The sequence below is a fragment of the Chiloscyllium plagiosum genome, unplaced genomic scaffold (assembly GCF_037043375.1).
Source record: "Chiloscyllium plagiosum isolate Xiang-an unplaced genomic scaffold, Cpla_swu_hap1 HiC_scaffold_27, whole genome shotgun sequence".
Classification (NCBI taxonomy): Eukaryota; Metazoa; Chordata; class Chondrichthyes; order Orectolobiformes; family Hemiscylliidae; genus Chiloscyllium; species Chiloscyllium plagiosum.
The window spans coordinates 89,687,143-89,702,851 of record NW_028270165.1 but is presented as its reverse complement, the minus strand read 5'-3'; the positions used below and the strand labels follow the sequence as shown (position 1 = coordinate 89,702,851).

The 15,709-nt window shown below is 47.7% G+C and overlaps 2 protein-coding genes across 7 annotated transcripts in view; both read left to right on the top strand.

Moving 5' to 3' along the window:
• Nucleotides 1–15,709, top strand: part of LOC148144954 (uncharacterized) — a 237,413-nt gene that overhangs the window by 58,778 nt on the left and 162,926 nt on the right. Inside the window, exon 1 of one of the 4 annotated variants that reach the window (XM_087975497.1) lies at nt 14,614–14,751. The exons of the other annotated variants lie outside the window; for them this stretch is intronic. The gene's annotated coding sequence lies outside the window, so the exon portion shown is untranslated. Of the gene's footprint in view, nt 1–14,613; nt 14,752–15,709 lie in introns of those variants that run through there. 4 annotated transcript variants of the gene reach the window in all.
• Nucleotides 8,663–12,973, top strand: LOC148144958 (uncharacterized). Of its 3 annotated transcripts, none has more exons than XM_087975612.1 (2): nt 8,663–8,810; nt 11,149–12,973. In XM_087975612.1, exon 2 carries the CDS (start codon nt 11,540–11,542, stop codon nt 12,422–12,424), a length of 885 nt encoding a protein of 294 aa, XP_087831738.1. In that variant the 5' UTR covers nt 8,663–8,810; nt 11,149–11,539; the 3' UTR covers nt 12,425–12,973. The 3 variants fall into 3 exon arrangements, with proteins under 3 accessions (XP_087831738.1, XP_087831739.1, XP_087831740.1); XM_087975613.1 differs by having other exon boundaries at nt 8,681–8,820; XM_087975614.1 differs by lacking the exon at nt 8,663–8,810 and adding an exon at nt 9,253–9,270.

Here is a 15,709-nt window from a genome sequence, read left to right as displayed (position 1 = left end):
AGGTTAGGGTGGATTGGCCAAGGGAAATTACCCATAGTGCCCAGGGATGTACAGGTTAGGGTGGATTGGCCATGCTAAATTACCCATAGTGCCCAGGGACCTGCAGGGGAAGGTGGATTGGCCGTGCTAAATTACCCATAGTGCCCAGGGATGTCCAGGTTAGGGTGGATTGGCCATGCTAAATTACCCATAGTGCCCAGGGATGTACAGGTTAGGGTGGATTGGCCATGCTAAATTACCCATAGTGCCCAGGGATGTGCAGGTTAGGGTGGATTGGCCATGGGAAATTACCCATAGTGCCCAGGGATGTGCCAAGGAAGGTGGATTAGCCATGCTAAATTACCCATAGTGCCCAGGGATGTGCAGGTTAGGTGGATTGGCCATGGGAAATTACCCATAGTGCCCAGGGATGTGCAGGTTAGGGTGGATTGGCCATGGGAAATTACCCATAGTGCCCAGGGATGTGCAGGTTAGGTGCATTACTCAGGGTTAAATGTAGAGCAATAGGGGAGGGGAATGGATGTGGGTGGGTTACCCTTCGGAGGGTCGGTGTGGACACGTTGGGCCGAGTGACCTGCTTCCACACTTTGGGGATTCTCTGAAGAGAAGGGGTTCGTCCAAACTGTGCAGTGAAGCGCAGGCGCAGTGTGGTGTGACCCGCTGTCGACTTCATTCCGCACCCTTGACTCGCTCCGCCCCCTCGTACGCCCCCTTGACTCGCTCCGCCCCCTCGTACGCCCCCTTGACTCGCTCCGCCCCCTCGTACGCCCCCCTTGACTCGCGCCGCCCCCTCGTACGCCCCCTTGACTCGCGCCGCCCCCTCGCTCCTTTAACGTCATGAAGGGGAAGTGTCCCTGTCAGGTTTGAGTGGGACTCCCTCCCTCTGGGCAGCTCTTCACCCTGGCGGGGGGGGGGGGAATCTGTTCACTTGTAGCAACTGGAGTGAATCCAGGGAGGGAGGAGACTCTGCAAACTCAGGTTTGTGTCTTAGTTACTCGGGTGGGGTTGGGGTGGAAAGATAGAGATTGGGAAATGGGGATAGATATCTTTTCTGTTTTACTTTTATCTTTTCTTTTCTACCCTGGACTGATAGTGGTGACCTTTTTAAAATCCCTTTTTACAGAGTATTTGAAGATCTGAAGTTGGGAGTTTCAAAATCAACAGATGAAGGGCTTATGCCCAAAATGTCGACTCTCCTGCTCCTCGGATGCTGTCTGACCTGCTGTGCTTTTCCATCACCGCACGTTTTGACTCTGACTCTCCAGCATCTGCAGTCCTCACTTTGACGTCAATGTCTGACAGTCACTCAATCCATCGGGACCGCAACGGTTTCCAACTCTGATTCTGTGAGAAGGAGCAAAGCTTTTTGGTTCCTGTTTGAGTAGGTTTTCAGCATCAGTGGGACTGGATGAGAGACTCTACTGTTTCAGCACACTGAGTGTGGATCCTGAAACAGTTATACGGCCTGGAAAGAGGAATTCAGGGTGGGGTGGGGCTCCACACGTGTTTGTGTGTGGCTGAAGCTTCGACCATGAAGAAACCCGAGGAATCCCGCCCTGTGGAGAAACCATGGAAATGTGGCTTCTGTTTCCCATCTGCCCTAGAGTCTCATAGGCGCAGTCACACTGGGGCAAGGCTGTTCCCTTGCCCTGAATGCAGGAAGGGCTTCATCAATTCCTCCCACCTGCTGACACATCAGCAGGCTCACAATGGGGAGAGGCCATTCACCTGCCCCATATATGGTAAGCATTCAGTCAGGTGGGCAACTTGCGGAAACAAGAGCGGGTCCACATCAGAGAGAAGCCCTTCAGCTGCCCTGAGTGAGGGAAGAGCTTCACCTGCTCCTCCCACCTGCAGAGGCACCAGCGAGTTCACGTACCATCGCAGGGTGATTGAAGGAGCAACGGTTGAGTGCCATTATTGATTGGACTATCAACCCTGTTCCAGGGACTCTCGGGTTTGAATCCCACTGAGGCAGATGGTGGAATTGCAATTTGGTCAGAAATCTGGAGTTCAGAATCTAACGATGAAACCACTTTCGGGGGGTGGGGATGGAGAAACCCCCATCTGATAAACTCACGTCCTTTTTTTGGGAAGGAAACTGTCATTGTGGGAAAGAATTCACTCAGTCGTCCCAGCTGCATCTTTTACCTGGTCTGGCCAACACATGACTCCAGACCCACAGCAGTCTGGTTGATTCAACACTGCCACCTCCTGGTGAATGAGTGGGGAGAAAATTACTTGGAAACAGGGTATGGGTTGAAATTGGTGAGTGAGACAACACTTCCCACAGGTTAAGGCTGTACCAAGGATCCAATTACAAAGGGACAACTTGGTGGTGACTAATAGTAAAGGCGTTGGGGGGAGTGTGTGCACTTTGAGCTTGAGCTGTTTAAAAAATATAACCTACTTTTTCTACACCTTTTTGTTGGGGGGATCTGAAGCTGTAACTTACCGCCGGGCTCAGACTCTTATTGAAAGCTTTGAGCTCCAAGAGGTTTTTGTTTTAAAGCTGCTCATTTCTTGTAGCCTCCTGCACTAAGTTTCCAGTGTCGTGTATCAGATGAAGCAGTGAATGAGAAGCTAGTATTGTTAGAAATGGTAAATTTTTTGTGAGTGCATCATTTCATTAGCATTGTAAAGTTTACTGGCAGCACCAGGAGGTGTGGTCTGTGTTCACTAGAAACGATGTGGAAGTGCTGGTGTTGGAGTGGGGTGGATAAAGTTTAAAAATCTCTCAACGCCAGGTTATAGTCCAACAGGTTTGTTTGGAAGCACAAGCTTTCAGTGCTGCTCCTTCATTAGGTGGTTATGGAGAATAAGATCATGATCATAGAATTTATAATCAAAGCAGTCGAGTGTCATGGAGATGTGATTCATTAAACAATTTTAGATTAAATATTTCATTGTTTAGAATTGGCTTCTGTTCTTTGGTGTGTTAATCCCAGAATGTAATTTAACTGCAGAGCTTTTCTCACAAGCATGTCAGTCTGACCCGACATTGGGACCCAGACAGAATTCACACCTATTGTCAGAAAACCTCTGCATTTAAATGACATTCTGAAACGGCTGATCTTAAACATTGAGAATAGCTACAGTGATATATTCAAAAACATCGTTGAAGTTTGAAAGCATGTTCAATTATTTTTTACAAGAGCTGCTGAAATCTTTCTGAAACTTGCACTAAAAAATGTGCAGTGAGGCCACAGCTCAGGACATGCTGGAAGGGGTGTATGGCTTATTCCTTGTTTTGTGAAATTGGTTCCAACTATGTAGAAATAGTCACAGAGCGGGAAATAAACCCTTCAGTCCATGCTGACCAGATATCCTAAATTAATGTAGTGACGCATTTGCCCCATACCCCATAAATTCTTCCTTTTCGTATACCCATCCCGATGCCTTTTAAATGTTGTAATTGTACCAGCCATCACCACTTCCTCTGGCAGCTCATTCCATACACGCACCACCCTCTGTGTTAAAAGGTTGCCCCTTAGGTCCCTCCTAAATCTTTCTGGTCTCACCCTAAATCTATGCCCTCTAGTTCTGAACTCTCCCTACCGTGGGGAAAAGACATATAAAAGTTGAGTAGCCATTAAAATGCAAAAAGAATACAATGTTGAGCCACAGGGGGAATAAAAAATTGTGACTTTTGAACTCCTATTAGCATTTGGACACTTAAAAGCTGTCAGTAACACCAGCATCTCCACAGGGAATACTGCGCATGATCTTCGGTGTCAGCAAGTACTGCACGTGCTTCTCGCTGACCGCAGAAAGGGCGGGCGACCTTCTTTTGACGAACCAATAGGACGCCCTGGAGGACCGGAAGGGGACGGGTCCTCCTGCCAATCAGAGCTGCCGTATTGTCTGAATGTGGAAGTTGGACCTTGAACTTCTGCTGCTGCTCCTCTCTCTCTCTGAATGAAGATTGAACTTTACTCCCAGACTGCAACTTTTTTTCCTCCATACGATATCTGAGAGTATGGCCCTTTTTTCTAGCCCAATGTTTCCATTTCGTTTTCATTCTGGGGTTCAATTGGTGACTTGCAGCAACTGAAAGGAATGAGAGTGAATTCAGGGAGGGGACACTTGGGCAATGTTGGTCCAGGTCTGTGTCTCAATTGGCAACATATGGCAACTGCAGTACCACCGTGTGAAGTTATAGCCTTTGTTGTGATTAAAAAAAATGCACAAAGGAGGTGCATTATTTAAATGGTGATACATTGGGATGTGGAGAAAGTGAGGACTGCAGATCAGTCGAAAAGTGTGGTGCTGAAAAAGCACAGCAAGTCAGGCAGCACCTGAGGAGCAAGAGAGTTGATGTTTCAGGTATGAGGCCTTCTTCAGGAATGATGTGTGGATGGACAAATGGGTCTCAGCGTCCTCCTACACCAGTTGTCAGACAGGTGCAGCAAGCAATCAGCAAGGCAAGTGGTATATTAGCAAGTGGAATTGAGTTCAGAAGTGGGGATGCCTTCCTGCAGTTAGATTAGATTACTTACAGTATGGAAACAGGCCCTTCAGCCCAATAAGTCCACACTGACCTGCTGAAGCGCAACCCACCCAGACCCATTCCCCTACATTTACCCCTTCACCTAACACTATGGGCAATTTAGCATTGCAAATTCACCTAACCTGCACATTTTTGTACTGTGGGAAGAAACCCACGCAGACACTGGGAGAACGTGCAAACTCCACACAGTCACCTGTGGCGGGAGTTGAACCTGGGTCTCTGGTGCTGTGAGGCAGCAGTGCTAGCCACTGTGACGCCCACATTAGGGGGTTATTGAATGTATTCAAGGCTGAGCTCATCTGATTTCTGAACAGCAATGAAGTGGATGGTTATGGGGGAAGGCAAGAAAATGATTTTAAAACGAGTACATAACTGTTCAAGTCAGACAGCACAGAAACACGATTAGAGTGGTGCTGGAAAAGCACAGCAGGGCAAGCAGCATCCGAGAAGCAGGAAAATCGACGTTTTGGGCAGGAGTCGCTCCTGCCCGAAATGTTGATTTTCCTGCTCCTCAGATGCTGCCTGACCTGCTGTGCTTTTCCAGCACCACACTAATCGTGGCTCTGATCTCCAGCATCTGCAGTTCTCACTTTTGCCGAGCACGGAAACAGACCCTTCAGCCCAACTAGTCTATGCTGACTATATTCGCAAACTAAACTAGTCCTACCTGCCTGTGTTTGGCCCATATCCCTTCGAACCTTTCCTATTCATGTACATCTCCAAATGTACAGACAGAGGAGCAGAAACACAACCTCCCAACTCCTGTACCCCGGAGGGCAAAAAGAGGACGTAGCTTTGGCAAATATGGTGAAGGAGAATCCAAAGGGTTTTTACGAATACATTAAGGGCAAAAGGGTAACCAGGGAGAGAATAGGGCCCCTCCAAGATCAGCAAGGTGGCCTTTCTGTGGAGCCGCAGGAGATGGGGAGCGATACTAAACGAGTATTTTGCATCAGTGTTTACTGTGGAGAAGGACATGGAAGATATAGAATGTAGTCAAATAGATGGTGACATCTTGAAAAATGTTCATATTACAGAGGATGTGGTGCTGGATGTGTTGAAACGCATAAATCCCCAGGACCTGATCATGTGTACCCTAGAACTCTGTGGGAAGTGAGGGAAGTGGCTGAGATATTTGTATCATTGATAGTCACAGGTGAGGTGCCAGAAGACTGAGGTTGGCTAACGTGGTGCCACTGTTTAAGAAGGGCAGTAAGGACAAGCCAAGGAACTATAGACCAATAATCCTGATGTCGGTGGTGGGCAAGTTGTTGGAAGGAATCCTGAGGGACAGTATTTACACATTTGGAAAGGCAAGGACTGATTAGGGATAGTCAACATGGCTTTGTGCGTGGGAAATCATGTCTCACAAACTTGATTGAGTTTTTCTGAAGAAGTAACAAAGAGGATTGATGAGGATAGAGCGGTGGACGTGATCTATGTGGACTTCAGTAAGGTGTTCGAGGTTCGATCTCATGGAACACAAGGAGGACTTGCTCAAAGGTAGAAGACAGAGGGTGGTGGTGGAGGGTAGATTTTCAGACGTGAGGACTGTGACCAGTGGAGTGCCACAAGGATCGGTGCTGGGTTCACTACTTTTCATAATTTACGTAAATTATTTTGATGTGAACATAGGAGGTATAGTTAGTGAGTTTGCAGATGACACCAAAATTGGAGGTGTAGTGGACAGCGAGCAAGGTTACCTCAGATTTACAACAGGATCTTGATCAGATGGGCCAATGGCTGAGGAGTGGCAGATGGAGTTCAATTTCGATAAATGTGAGGTGCTGCATTTTGAAAAGCAAATCAGAGCAGGACTTATACATTTAATGGTAAGGTCCAGGGGAGTGTTGCTGAACAAAGAGACCTTGGAGTGCGGTTCATAGTTCCTTTAAAAGTGGAGTTGCTGGTAGATAGGATAGTGAAGAAGGTATGCTTTCCTTTATTGGTCAGAGCGTTGAGTACAGGAGTTGGGAGGTTATGTTTCAGCTGTATCACACCTCAGTTAGGTCACTTGTGGAATATTGCGTGCAATTCTGGTCTCCTTCCTTTTGGAAGGGTGTTGTGAAACTTGAAAGGGTTCAGAAAAGATGAACAAGGATATTGCTAGAGTTGGAGGATTTGAGCTATAGGGAGAGGCTGAAGAGGATGGAGCTGTTTTCTCTGGAGCATCAGAGGCTAAGGGGTAACTGTGTAGAAGTTTATAAAATCATGGACAGGGTAAATTAGACAAAGTCTTTTCCTGGGGCATGGGAGTTGAGAACTAGAGGACATTAGTTTAGTGTGAGGGGGCAAAGATGTAAAGTCCCCCACCATAACCACCATATTATTCTTACTGATAACTGAAATCTCCTTACAAATCTGTTTCTCAATTTCCCGCTGACTCTTAGGGGGGTATATAATACCATCCCAATAAGGTGATTATCCCTCTCTTATTTCAGTTCCACCCAAATAACTTTCCTGGATGTATTCCCAAGAATATTCTGCTTAAATACAGCTGTAATACCAACCCTTATCAAAAACACCACTCCCCACGCTTGCCCCCTTTTCTACCCTTCCTATAGCATTTGTATTGTGGAACACTTAGCTGCCAGTCCTGTCCATCCCTGAGGCATGTTTCTGTGATTGCTGTCATATCCCATGCCCTGACTTCATCTGCATTTCATGTTAGGCCTCTTGTATTGAAGTAAATTCAGTTTAATTTACCAATCCTAACTTGTTCTCTGCTTTGTCCCTGCCTACCATGACTGCTTGATTCACTCCTTTTCCCAATTGTACCAGTCTCAGATTGATCTCTTTCCTCACTATTCCCACCTGACTTGTTTAAAACCTCCTGAGCAGCTCTTGCAAATCTCCCTGTCAGTATATTCGTCCTCTTCCAATTCAGGTGCAATTCGTCCTTCTTGTACAGGTCACTTCTACCCCAGAAGAGATTCCAACAATCCAAAAATGTGAGCCCTTCTCCCCTGCATAAGCTCCTCAGTCATACATTCATCTTCTCTATCCTCCTATTCCTACCCTCACTAGCTCATAGCACCGAGAGTAACCCAGATATTACGACCCTTGAGAACCTTCTTATTTCAATTCCTGCCTAATTTTCTTTGACTCTTCAGAATCTCATCTTTTTCCATTCCGATGTCATCGGTTTCAGTGTGTACAATGACCACCTGCTTGTCCCTCTCCCCTTTCGGAACATTCTGCATCTTCTCTGAGACATCCTTAATCCTGGCATGAGGGAGGCAACACACCATTCTGATTATTCGCTGCTGGCTGCAGAAATGTATGTCTGTGCATCTGACTAGAGGGTCCCCTGTCACAATCGAACACTTAGACACCAGCATACCCCTCATTACATTAGAGCCTGTCTCAATACCAGAAACTTGGCTGTTCATGCTACGTTCCCCTGGGAGTCCATCACCCCATACATTTTCCAAAACAGCATACTTGTTTGAAACGGGGATAGCCACAGAAGATTCCTGCACTACCTGTTTACCTCACCTACCTTTCCTGGTGTTGCTCCATCTATCTGACTATGTATCTGCAACTTTTCTCCCTTCCTATAACTATCTATCAAATCCCCTAGCTCTTGTAAATTCCTCATTGCCTCGAACTGTCGCTCCAACAGATCCAGTCGATCTGATAGGATTCGTGACCAAGGACACTTGCTGCAGGCAATCCTCAGTAACGTGGAAACTCTCCCTAATCTCCCATTTCCGACAGGAAGGGCAGACCGCTATACTTTGCTGATCCAAAATCTACACACCCAGAAGATAACACTGTCTTTTTGCTCTTAAAAAAGAAGTGCTCCAGGCTAAGTTAGCACTTATCACTTATACTTTTAAAATTTAATCAGGAGACATTTTAATAAAACATTATAATCCAGAAAGAACCCATTCTGCTCACTTCTGAACAGGCTGAAAATTGAATAAAAAAAAACTACGTTCGAACCCAAAAGAAACCCAACCTTCAGGTGGCTGGGGGCGGGCACAACTATCGCCCCGCCCCCTATTGTATCCGAATTCTCGGAGGACTCCTCCAACCACGCCCCATGAACTGACGATGACGTCACTCATCAGGACCTCGCCCCTATACGAGCTGGCGCATGCGCGGTGTAGCTCCCGCAGCGGGATGACGTCAGTGTTACTAATGGCGCTGGCTGTCGAAGGAACAAGGACAGAAACCGCAGGGAAAGGCTGAGCAGGTCCTTCTTTAGAACACGGACAGGTCTCAGAAACATCCCTCGGGAGGTCGCCAGGCCCCGGCGCCAAGACCTGGCTCCTGCCCCCGGGGAGAGGAGATGGTGAGACAGGGTAGGATTGGGAACCGCGGGAGGCTTGGGGGGGGGGGGGGGGGGAGTTTATAAACTCCTCGGGGGAGGCCTGAGGCCTCCAATAAAAGGCCCAGTGTTTATTTCACCGGCGAAGGACCCCTCGGGTCGCCCGGGCAACCGGCGGCCATCTTTGTGAGGGTCAGGCGGAAGTTGCCTTAGGGCCTGGAGCGCCTGGCCGCCATCTTTGTGAAGGACAGGTAGGAGGTTGTCTTTGGGCCGGCATCGCGGGCGGCCATCTTGGTGAAGGCACCGTCCGCTGTCATTTCCGGGAGAGGATTCCAACCTCGGGGAAGCCTTTGTGTCAACTCGAATTTCCTCATTTCACTCTGGGAGACCTGGCCCTGAGCTTGGTCTGTGTGCCCTTAAAACAGGAAAAGGAAGTGGGAGAGAGGTCCAGGGAAAAAACACTTAGATGGGCTGTGAATTTGAGGTGAATTAATGTGATAATCTGTGGCACTGGAACAGAATGTGGGTGCTTCCAAGATTGCAGTGACCAGGAGAGCATTGACGTGTTGATGTTAGTTTCAGTTTGTAGACAAGAGAAAAGGGCGAACAACAGGAATTCACTTTGGAATTAAATTGCCATTGTCCAACAGAACCACAGCCACTTCTACAATATTGTGTCTCCCTCCTATTGGAAGCATGTTGTAAACATGAAAGGGTTCGGAAAAGATTTGCTGGGATGTTGCCAGGGCTGGAGGATTTGTGCTACAGAAAGAGGCTGAACAGTCTGGGGCTGTTTTCACTGGAGCATCGGAGGCTGAAGTGTGACCTTATAGAGGTTTATAAAATCCTGAAGAGCATGGATAGGGTAAATAGGCAAGGTCTTTTCCCTGGGGTGGGGGAATCCAGAATGGGTGGGTAATTGGTTCAGGGTGGGGGAGAGGGGCAGGTGTAAAACTGACCAAAAGGGCAATGTATTCACCCGGAGGATGGTACGTGTAAGGAATTAGCTTCCAGAGGAAGTGGTGGAGGCTGGTACAATTACAACATTTAAAAAGGCATCTGAATGGGTATATGAATAGGAAGGGTTTAAAGGAATATGGGCTAATGCTGGCAAATGGGATATGATTGATTTGGAATATAGACAATAGGTGCAGGAGTAGGCCATTCTGCCCTTCAAACCTGCACCACCATTCAATATGATCATTGCTGATCATCCTTAATCAGTATCCTGTTCCTGCCTTATCTCCATAACCCTTGATTCCACTGTCCTTGAGAGCTCTATCCACCTCTTTCTTAAATGAATCCAGAGACTGGACCTCCCCTGCCCTCTGGGACAGAGCATTCCACACAGCCACCACTCTCTAGGTGAAGAAGTTTCTCTTCATCTCTGTCCTAAATGGTCTACCCTGTATTTTTAAGCTGTGTCCTCTGGTTCAGCACTCACCCATCAGCGGAAACATGTTTCCTGCCTCCAGATTGTCCAATCCTTTAATAATCTTATGTCTCAATCAGATCCCCTCTCAGTCTTCTAAACTCAAGGGTATACAAGCCCAGTTGCTCCAGTCTTTCAGCGTAAGGTAGTCCCGCCATTCCAGGAATTGACCTCGTGAACCTATGTTGCACTCCCTCAATAGCCAGAATGTCTTTCCTCAAATTTGGAGACCAAAACTGCATACAATACTCCAGGTGTGGTCTCACCAGGGCCCTGTACAGCTGCAGAAGAACCTCTTTGCTTCTATACTCAATCCCTCTTGTTATGAAGGCCAGCATGCTATTAGCCTTCTTCACTACCTGCTGTACCTGCATGCTTACCTTCATTGATTGTACAAGAACACCCAGATCTCTTTGTACTGTTTGGTACAAGCGTGTTGGACCAAAGGATGTTTCTCTGCTGTATGTCTCTATGACCCTGGCTTTCCAACGATGTTTGCCACGTCTGTATGTTGAGTTTTTCTCTGGTGTCGGTGTTAATGCCTTGATGTCTCATTTTGCTCCCCCCTTCCTGTGGTCATTAACCATTTTGTGTCTGGTCCTTCCTCAAGAAGCTGCATTCCCGATTCACCCTGAATTGACACACTTTCTTTGCTTCCCAAAATCAGACCTGCTCACTCTCAGCAGGATCCCAGCGTTGTGAAAGATATTCACTTCCAGGTGGAGGTATCCAAAATGCAGAGAGATGTCAGTCTTGATGTTTTTGCTTTTCAGCCCCTGGCAGATCCTTCAGGAGAATTAGTTAGAGCGGAGTGAGATGGTGTTTTCAGTTTTGTGGAATTAAAAAAAGTATTCCGTAGAAAGTAGAATTGCTTGTTCAGAATTTCTACCCTGGACTGACAGTGATGACCTTTGTAATCTCTTTTTACAGAGTATTTGAAGATTTGATGACGGAAGTTTCAAGATCAACAGATGAAGGGCTTATGCCCGAAACGTTGACTTTCCTGCTCCTCAGATGCTGCCTGACCTGCTGTGCTTTTCCAGCGCTGCACTTTTCGACTCTGACTCTCCAGCGTCTACAGTCTTCACTTTGATGTCAATGTCTGACAGTCACTCAGTCCATCAGGACCGCAACGGTTTACAACTGTGAGTCTGTGAGAAGGAGGAAAGCTTTTTGATTCCCGTTTGAGTACGTTTTCAGCATCAGTGGGACTGGATGAGAGACCCAAATGTTGCAGCGCACTGAATGAGGAGCGTGTAGCAGCTATACAGCCTGGAAAGAGGAATTCACAACATGTTTGTGTGCGGCTGAAGCTTTGGCCATGGAGAAACCCGAGGAATCCCGACCCGTGGAGAAACCATGGAAGTGTGGTGACTGTGGGAAAGGTTTCCGTGCTCCGTCTGCCCTGGAGATTCATCGGCGCAGTCACACCGGGGAGAGGCCGTTCTCCTGCCGTGAGTGCAGGAAGGCCTTCAGCAATTCCTCCGCCCTGCAGGCCCACCAGCAGGTCCACACAGGGGAGAGGCCGTTCCCCTGCACTGAGTGCGGGAAGATCTTTAGCAATTCCTCCATCCTGCTGAAGCACCAGCGGGTCCACACGGGGGAGAGGCCCTTCAGCTGCCCTGAGTGCGGGAAAACCTTTACGCAGGCGTCTATCCTGCTGACCCATCGGCGGATCCACACTGGGGAGAGGCCGTTCTCCTGTCCCGAGTGCGGGAAGGGATTCAGTCAGGTGGGCAACTTGCGTACGCACCAGCGGGTCCACACTGGGGAGAAGCCCTTCACCTGCCCTGAATGTGGGAAGGCCTTCAGCTATTCCTCGGACCTGCTGAAGCATCAGCGCGTCCACACCGGGGAGAGGCCCTTCAGTTGCCCCGAGTGCGGGAAGGGCTTCAGCGATTCCTCCGACCTGCTGAAGCACCAGCGCGTCCACACGGGGCAGAAGCCCTTCAGCTGCCCCGAGTGTGCGAAGGCCTTCAGCGATTCCTCTGCCCTGGTGAAGCACCGGCGAGTCCACACGGGGGAGAGGCCCTTCAGCTGCCCCGAGTGTGGGAAAAGCTTTGCCCGGGCCTCCAACCTGCTGACCCACCGGCGGATCCACACGGGGGAGAGGCCCTTCAGCTGCCCCGAATGCGGGAAGGGCTTCACCCGCTCCTCCCACCTCCGGAGCCACCAGCGAGTTCATGTGCCATCGCAGGGGGATTGAAGGAGTGACGGTCGAGTGCCATTATCCACTGGACTCTCAACCCAGTTCCAGGGATCCCGAGTTCGATTCCCACCGCGACAGATGGTGGAATGGGAATTTGGTCAGAAATCTGGAGTTCAGAATCTAACGGTGAAACCAATGTCGGTGGGGTGGGGGTGGAAGAAAACCCCATCTCATTCACTCAGTTGTCCCAGCTGCACCCTTTACCCGGTCTGGCCTGTACGTGACTCCAGACCCACAGCAGTGCGGCTGATTTCCCCCCCCTCCCCCCTCAAAAAGCCCCTGGCAAATGAGCGGGGAGAAACACAGGGTATGGGTTGAAATTGCTGAGTGAGGCAATACTTCCTCCAGGTTACGGTTGTACCAAGGATCCAATTACAAAGAGACAACTCCATGCTGACCAATATTAAAGGGGGGGCGGGGGGTGTGATGTCTGTGTGCACTTTGATCTTGAGGTGTTTTTTAAAAAATCTGCTATGTTTTCTTTGCCTGTTTGCTGGGGAGAATCTGACGCTGTAACAAAGTTGGGTCACAATAAAAGGTACTTGGACTAACCACCGGGCTCAGACTCTCATTGAAAGCTTTGAGCTCCAAGAGGTTTTTGTTTTAAAGCTGCTCATTCCTTTCAGCCTCCTGCACTAAGTTTCCAATGTTGTGTATCAGATGGAGCAGTGAATGAGCAGCCAGTATTGTTAGAATTTTTTCAGGAGTGCAGAGTGCGCCATGTCATCGGCATTGTTAGGTTTCCTGGCAGCACCAGGAGCTGTGGGCTGTGTTCACTGGAAACGATGTGGAAGTGCTGGTGTTGGACTGGAGTGGATAAAGTGAAAAAATCACACAGCACCAGGTTATCATCCAACAGATTTATTTGGAAGCACTAGCTTTTGGAGTGCTGCTCCTTCATCGGGTAGCTATGGAGCAGGAACATCCAGCAACCGATCACAGTGTCATACTACTGATAGGATATATTGAACAAATCAAGATTGTGGTTTAGTCTTTCATCTTCTCGAATGGGTTGCGGGTTTTGGTTCATTAATATGTAAAGCTTAGAAGTACTTTTGAGTCACATTCTTGAGATGACTTAAGGTTTTATAAAAAATCAGTGATATCTCAGCTCAGTACATGAAGGATGTGAGGTTTGACTCTGTCTGTATCCCAATCTTGAATCAGACTGGTTCCATTTCCAAAGTAGGAATTTATAAGATATGACATGGATTGACTGCCTGCAGACTGTGTGCTTTTTTTGATCAAAATTGAATGTATCTGCAAATGCAAATTTACCCCATAGACCTGTGTGTGTCTGTGCATGCATCAGAGAGTGTGTGTATGCATGTGACTGTGTGTGAGAGTTTGCCCAAGAGTATATGTTTGCCTGTGTGCATGCTTGGTAATGTATGAGTGTGATGGAGTATAAGCCTGAGAGTGTTGGGTGGTGTGTGTCTGTGCCTGAGAGAGAGCATGTGTATGAGAGAGGTATAGATAAAAGTGAGGAATTGCATTTTGCTTTCAAGAAAAGGGAAGGACTTGTAGCAGTTACTGGCGGGGCCCTGGGTTATGTTGTAGAACAGAGACGTGGGGCTGTGGTTCAGGTACATAGTTCTTTGAAAGTTGCATCACTGGTAGACAGAGTCGTTAAGAGTTGATTAGCCCACTTGCCTTCATTGTTCACACCGTTGAATATTGGAGTTGGGACATCATTTTGAAATTGTACAGGATGTTGGTGAGCCCACTTTTAGAACACTGAGTACAGTTCTGGTCGCCCTGTTATAGGAAGAATACTATTAGAGAAGGTTCGGTAAAGATGTACCAGGATGTTGTTAGGACTGAAGGGTTTGAGTTATAAGGAGAGGCTGAGACTTTATTCACTGGAGTGGAGGAGGTTGAGGGGTGACCTTATTGAGATTTGTAAAATCATGAGGGGTGTCGGCAAGGTGAGTAGCAAAAATAGTGAGGAGCATGTTTGGTTATGTCGAGTCCTAAATAAATAAATATTGACTCTACCGTTTCTTTTTCTCCTATTGGCATTTGGACACTTAAATTTGTCAGTAATCGCAGCATTGCCACAGAGTGTACAGCGCATGCTCCTCGGTGTCAGCAAGAACGGCGCATGCTCCTAGCTGTCCGCTGCAACGGGGCGTGACCTTCTTTAGAAGCTAATGGGGAGCCTTGGAGGACCGGAAGTAGGGTAGTCCTCCTGCCAATGAGAACATCCACTATTGTCTGAATGCGGAAGTTGTCCCATGAGCTTCTGAAGCTGCTGCACCTCTCTCTCTGAAAGAAGATTGAGCTTCACTCCAGACTACAACTTCCTTCCTCTGTTTAACATTGTGAGTACCGCACTCTCTTTTCCATTTCTTTATTTCATTGTGGGCTTCGATTGTTGACTCGCAGCAACTGAATGTAAAGACAGTGAATCCAGGGAGGAGCAGACTCAGGAAATGTTGATCCAGATCAGTGTCTCAATTGGCAAAAACAGTCCCACAGTGTGAAGTTATAGCCTTTGCTGTGGGGGGAAAAACAGCAGAAAGGAAGTGCATTGTTTTAATGGTGATATATTGGGATGTGGGGAAAGTGAGGACTTCAGGTGTTGAAGATCAGAGTCAAAAAGTGTGGCAGCTTCCAAGGAGCTGGAGAGTTAACGTTTCGGGCCCGAGCCCTTCATCGGGAATGCCGTGTGGATGTACAAAGGGGCCTCAGCGTCCTCCTACACCAGTCACTGCCTGTTGTGGGACAGGTGCAGCAAGCAATCAGCAAGGCAAGTGTAATATTAGCAAGAGGAATTGAGTTCAGAAGTGGGGATGCCTTCCTGCTTTTCGGGGGAGGGGGGGGGTGTCATTAAATATATTCAAGGCTGAACTCCTCTGATTTTTGAACAACAAAGAGGTGGATGTTTCTGGGGGAAGGCAAGAAAATGGTTTCAAGACCAGTATAGAACAGTTACAGAGTCAGACAGCACAGAAACAGACCCTTCAGCCCAAATAGTCTGTGCTGACTATGTTCACAAACTAAACTCGTTCCACCTGCCTGTGTTTGGCCCATATCCCTCTTACCTTTCCTATTCATGTCCTTATCCAAACATCTTATAAACGTTGTTACTGTACCTGCATCCACCATTTCCTCTGGACATTCATTCCACACACAAACCACTCTCTCAAAGGAAAAAGGTGCTCCTCATATCTATCTTAAAATCTTTCTCCTCGCACCTTAAAAATTTGCTCCTAATCTTGAAACAACACCTGCCATTTACCTCATCTATGGTTTTATAATTCTCTATAATGTTGCATC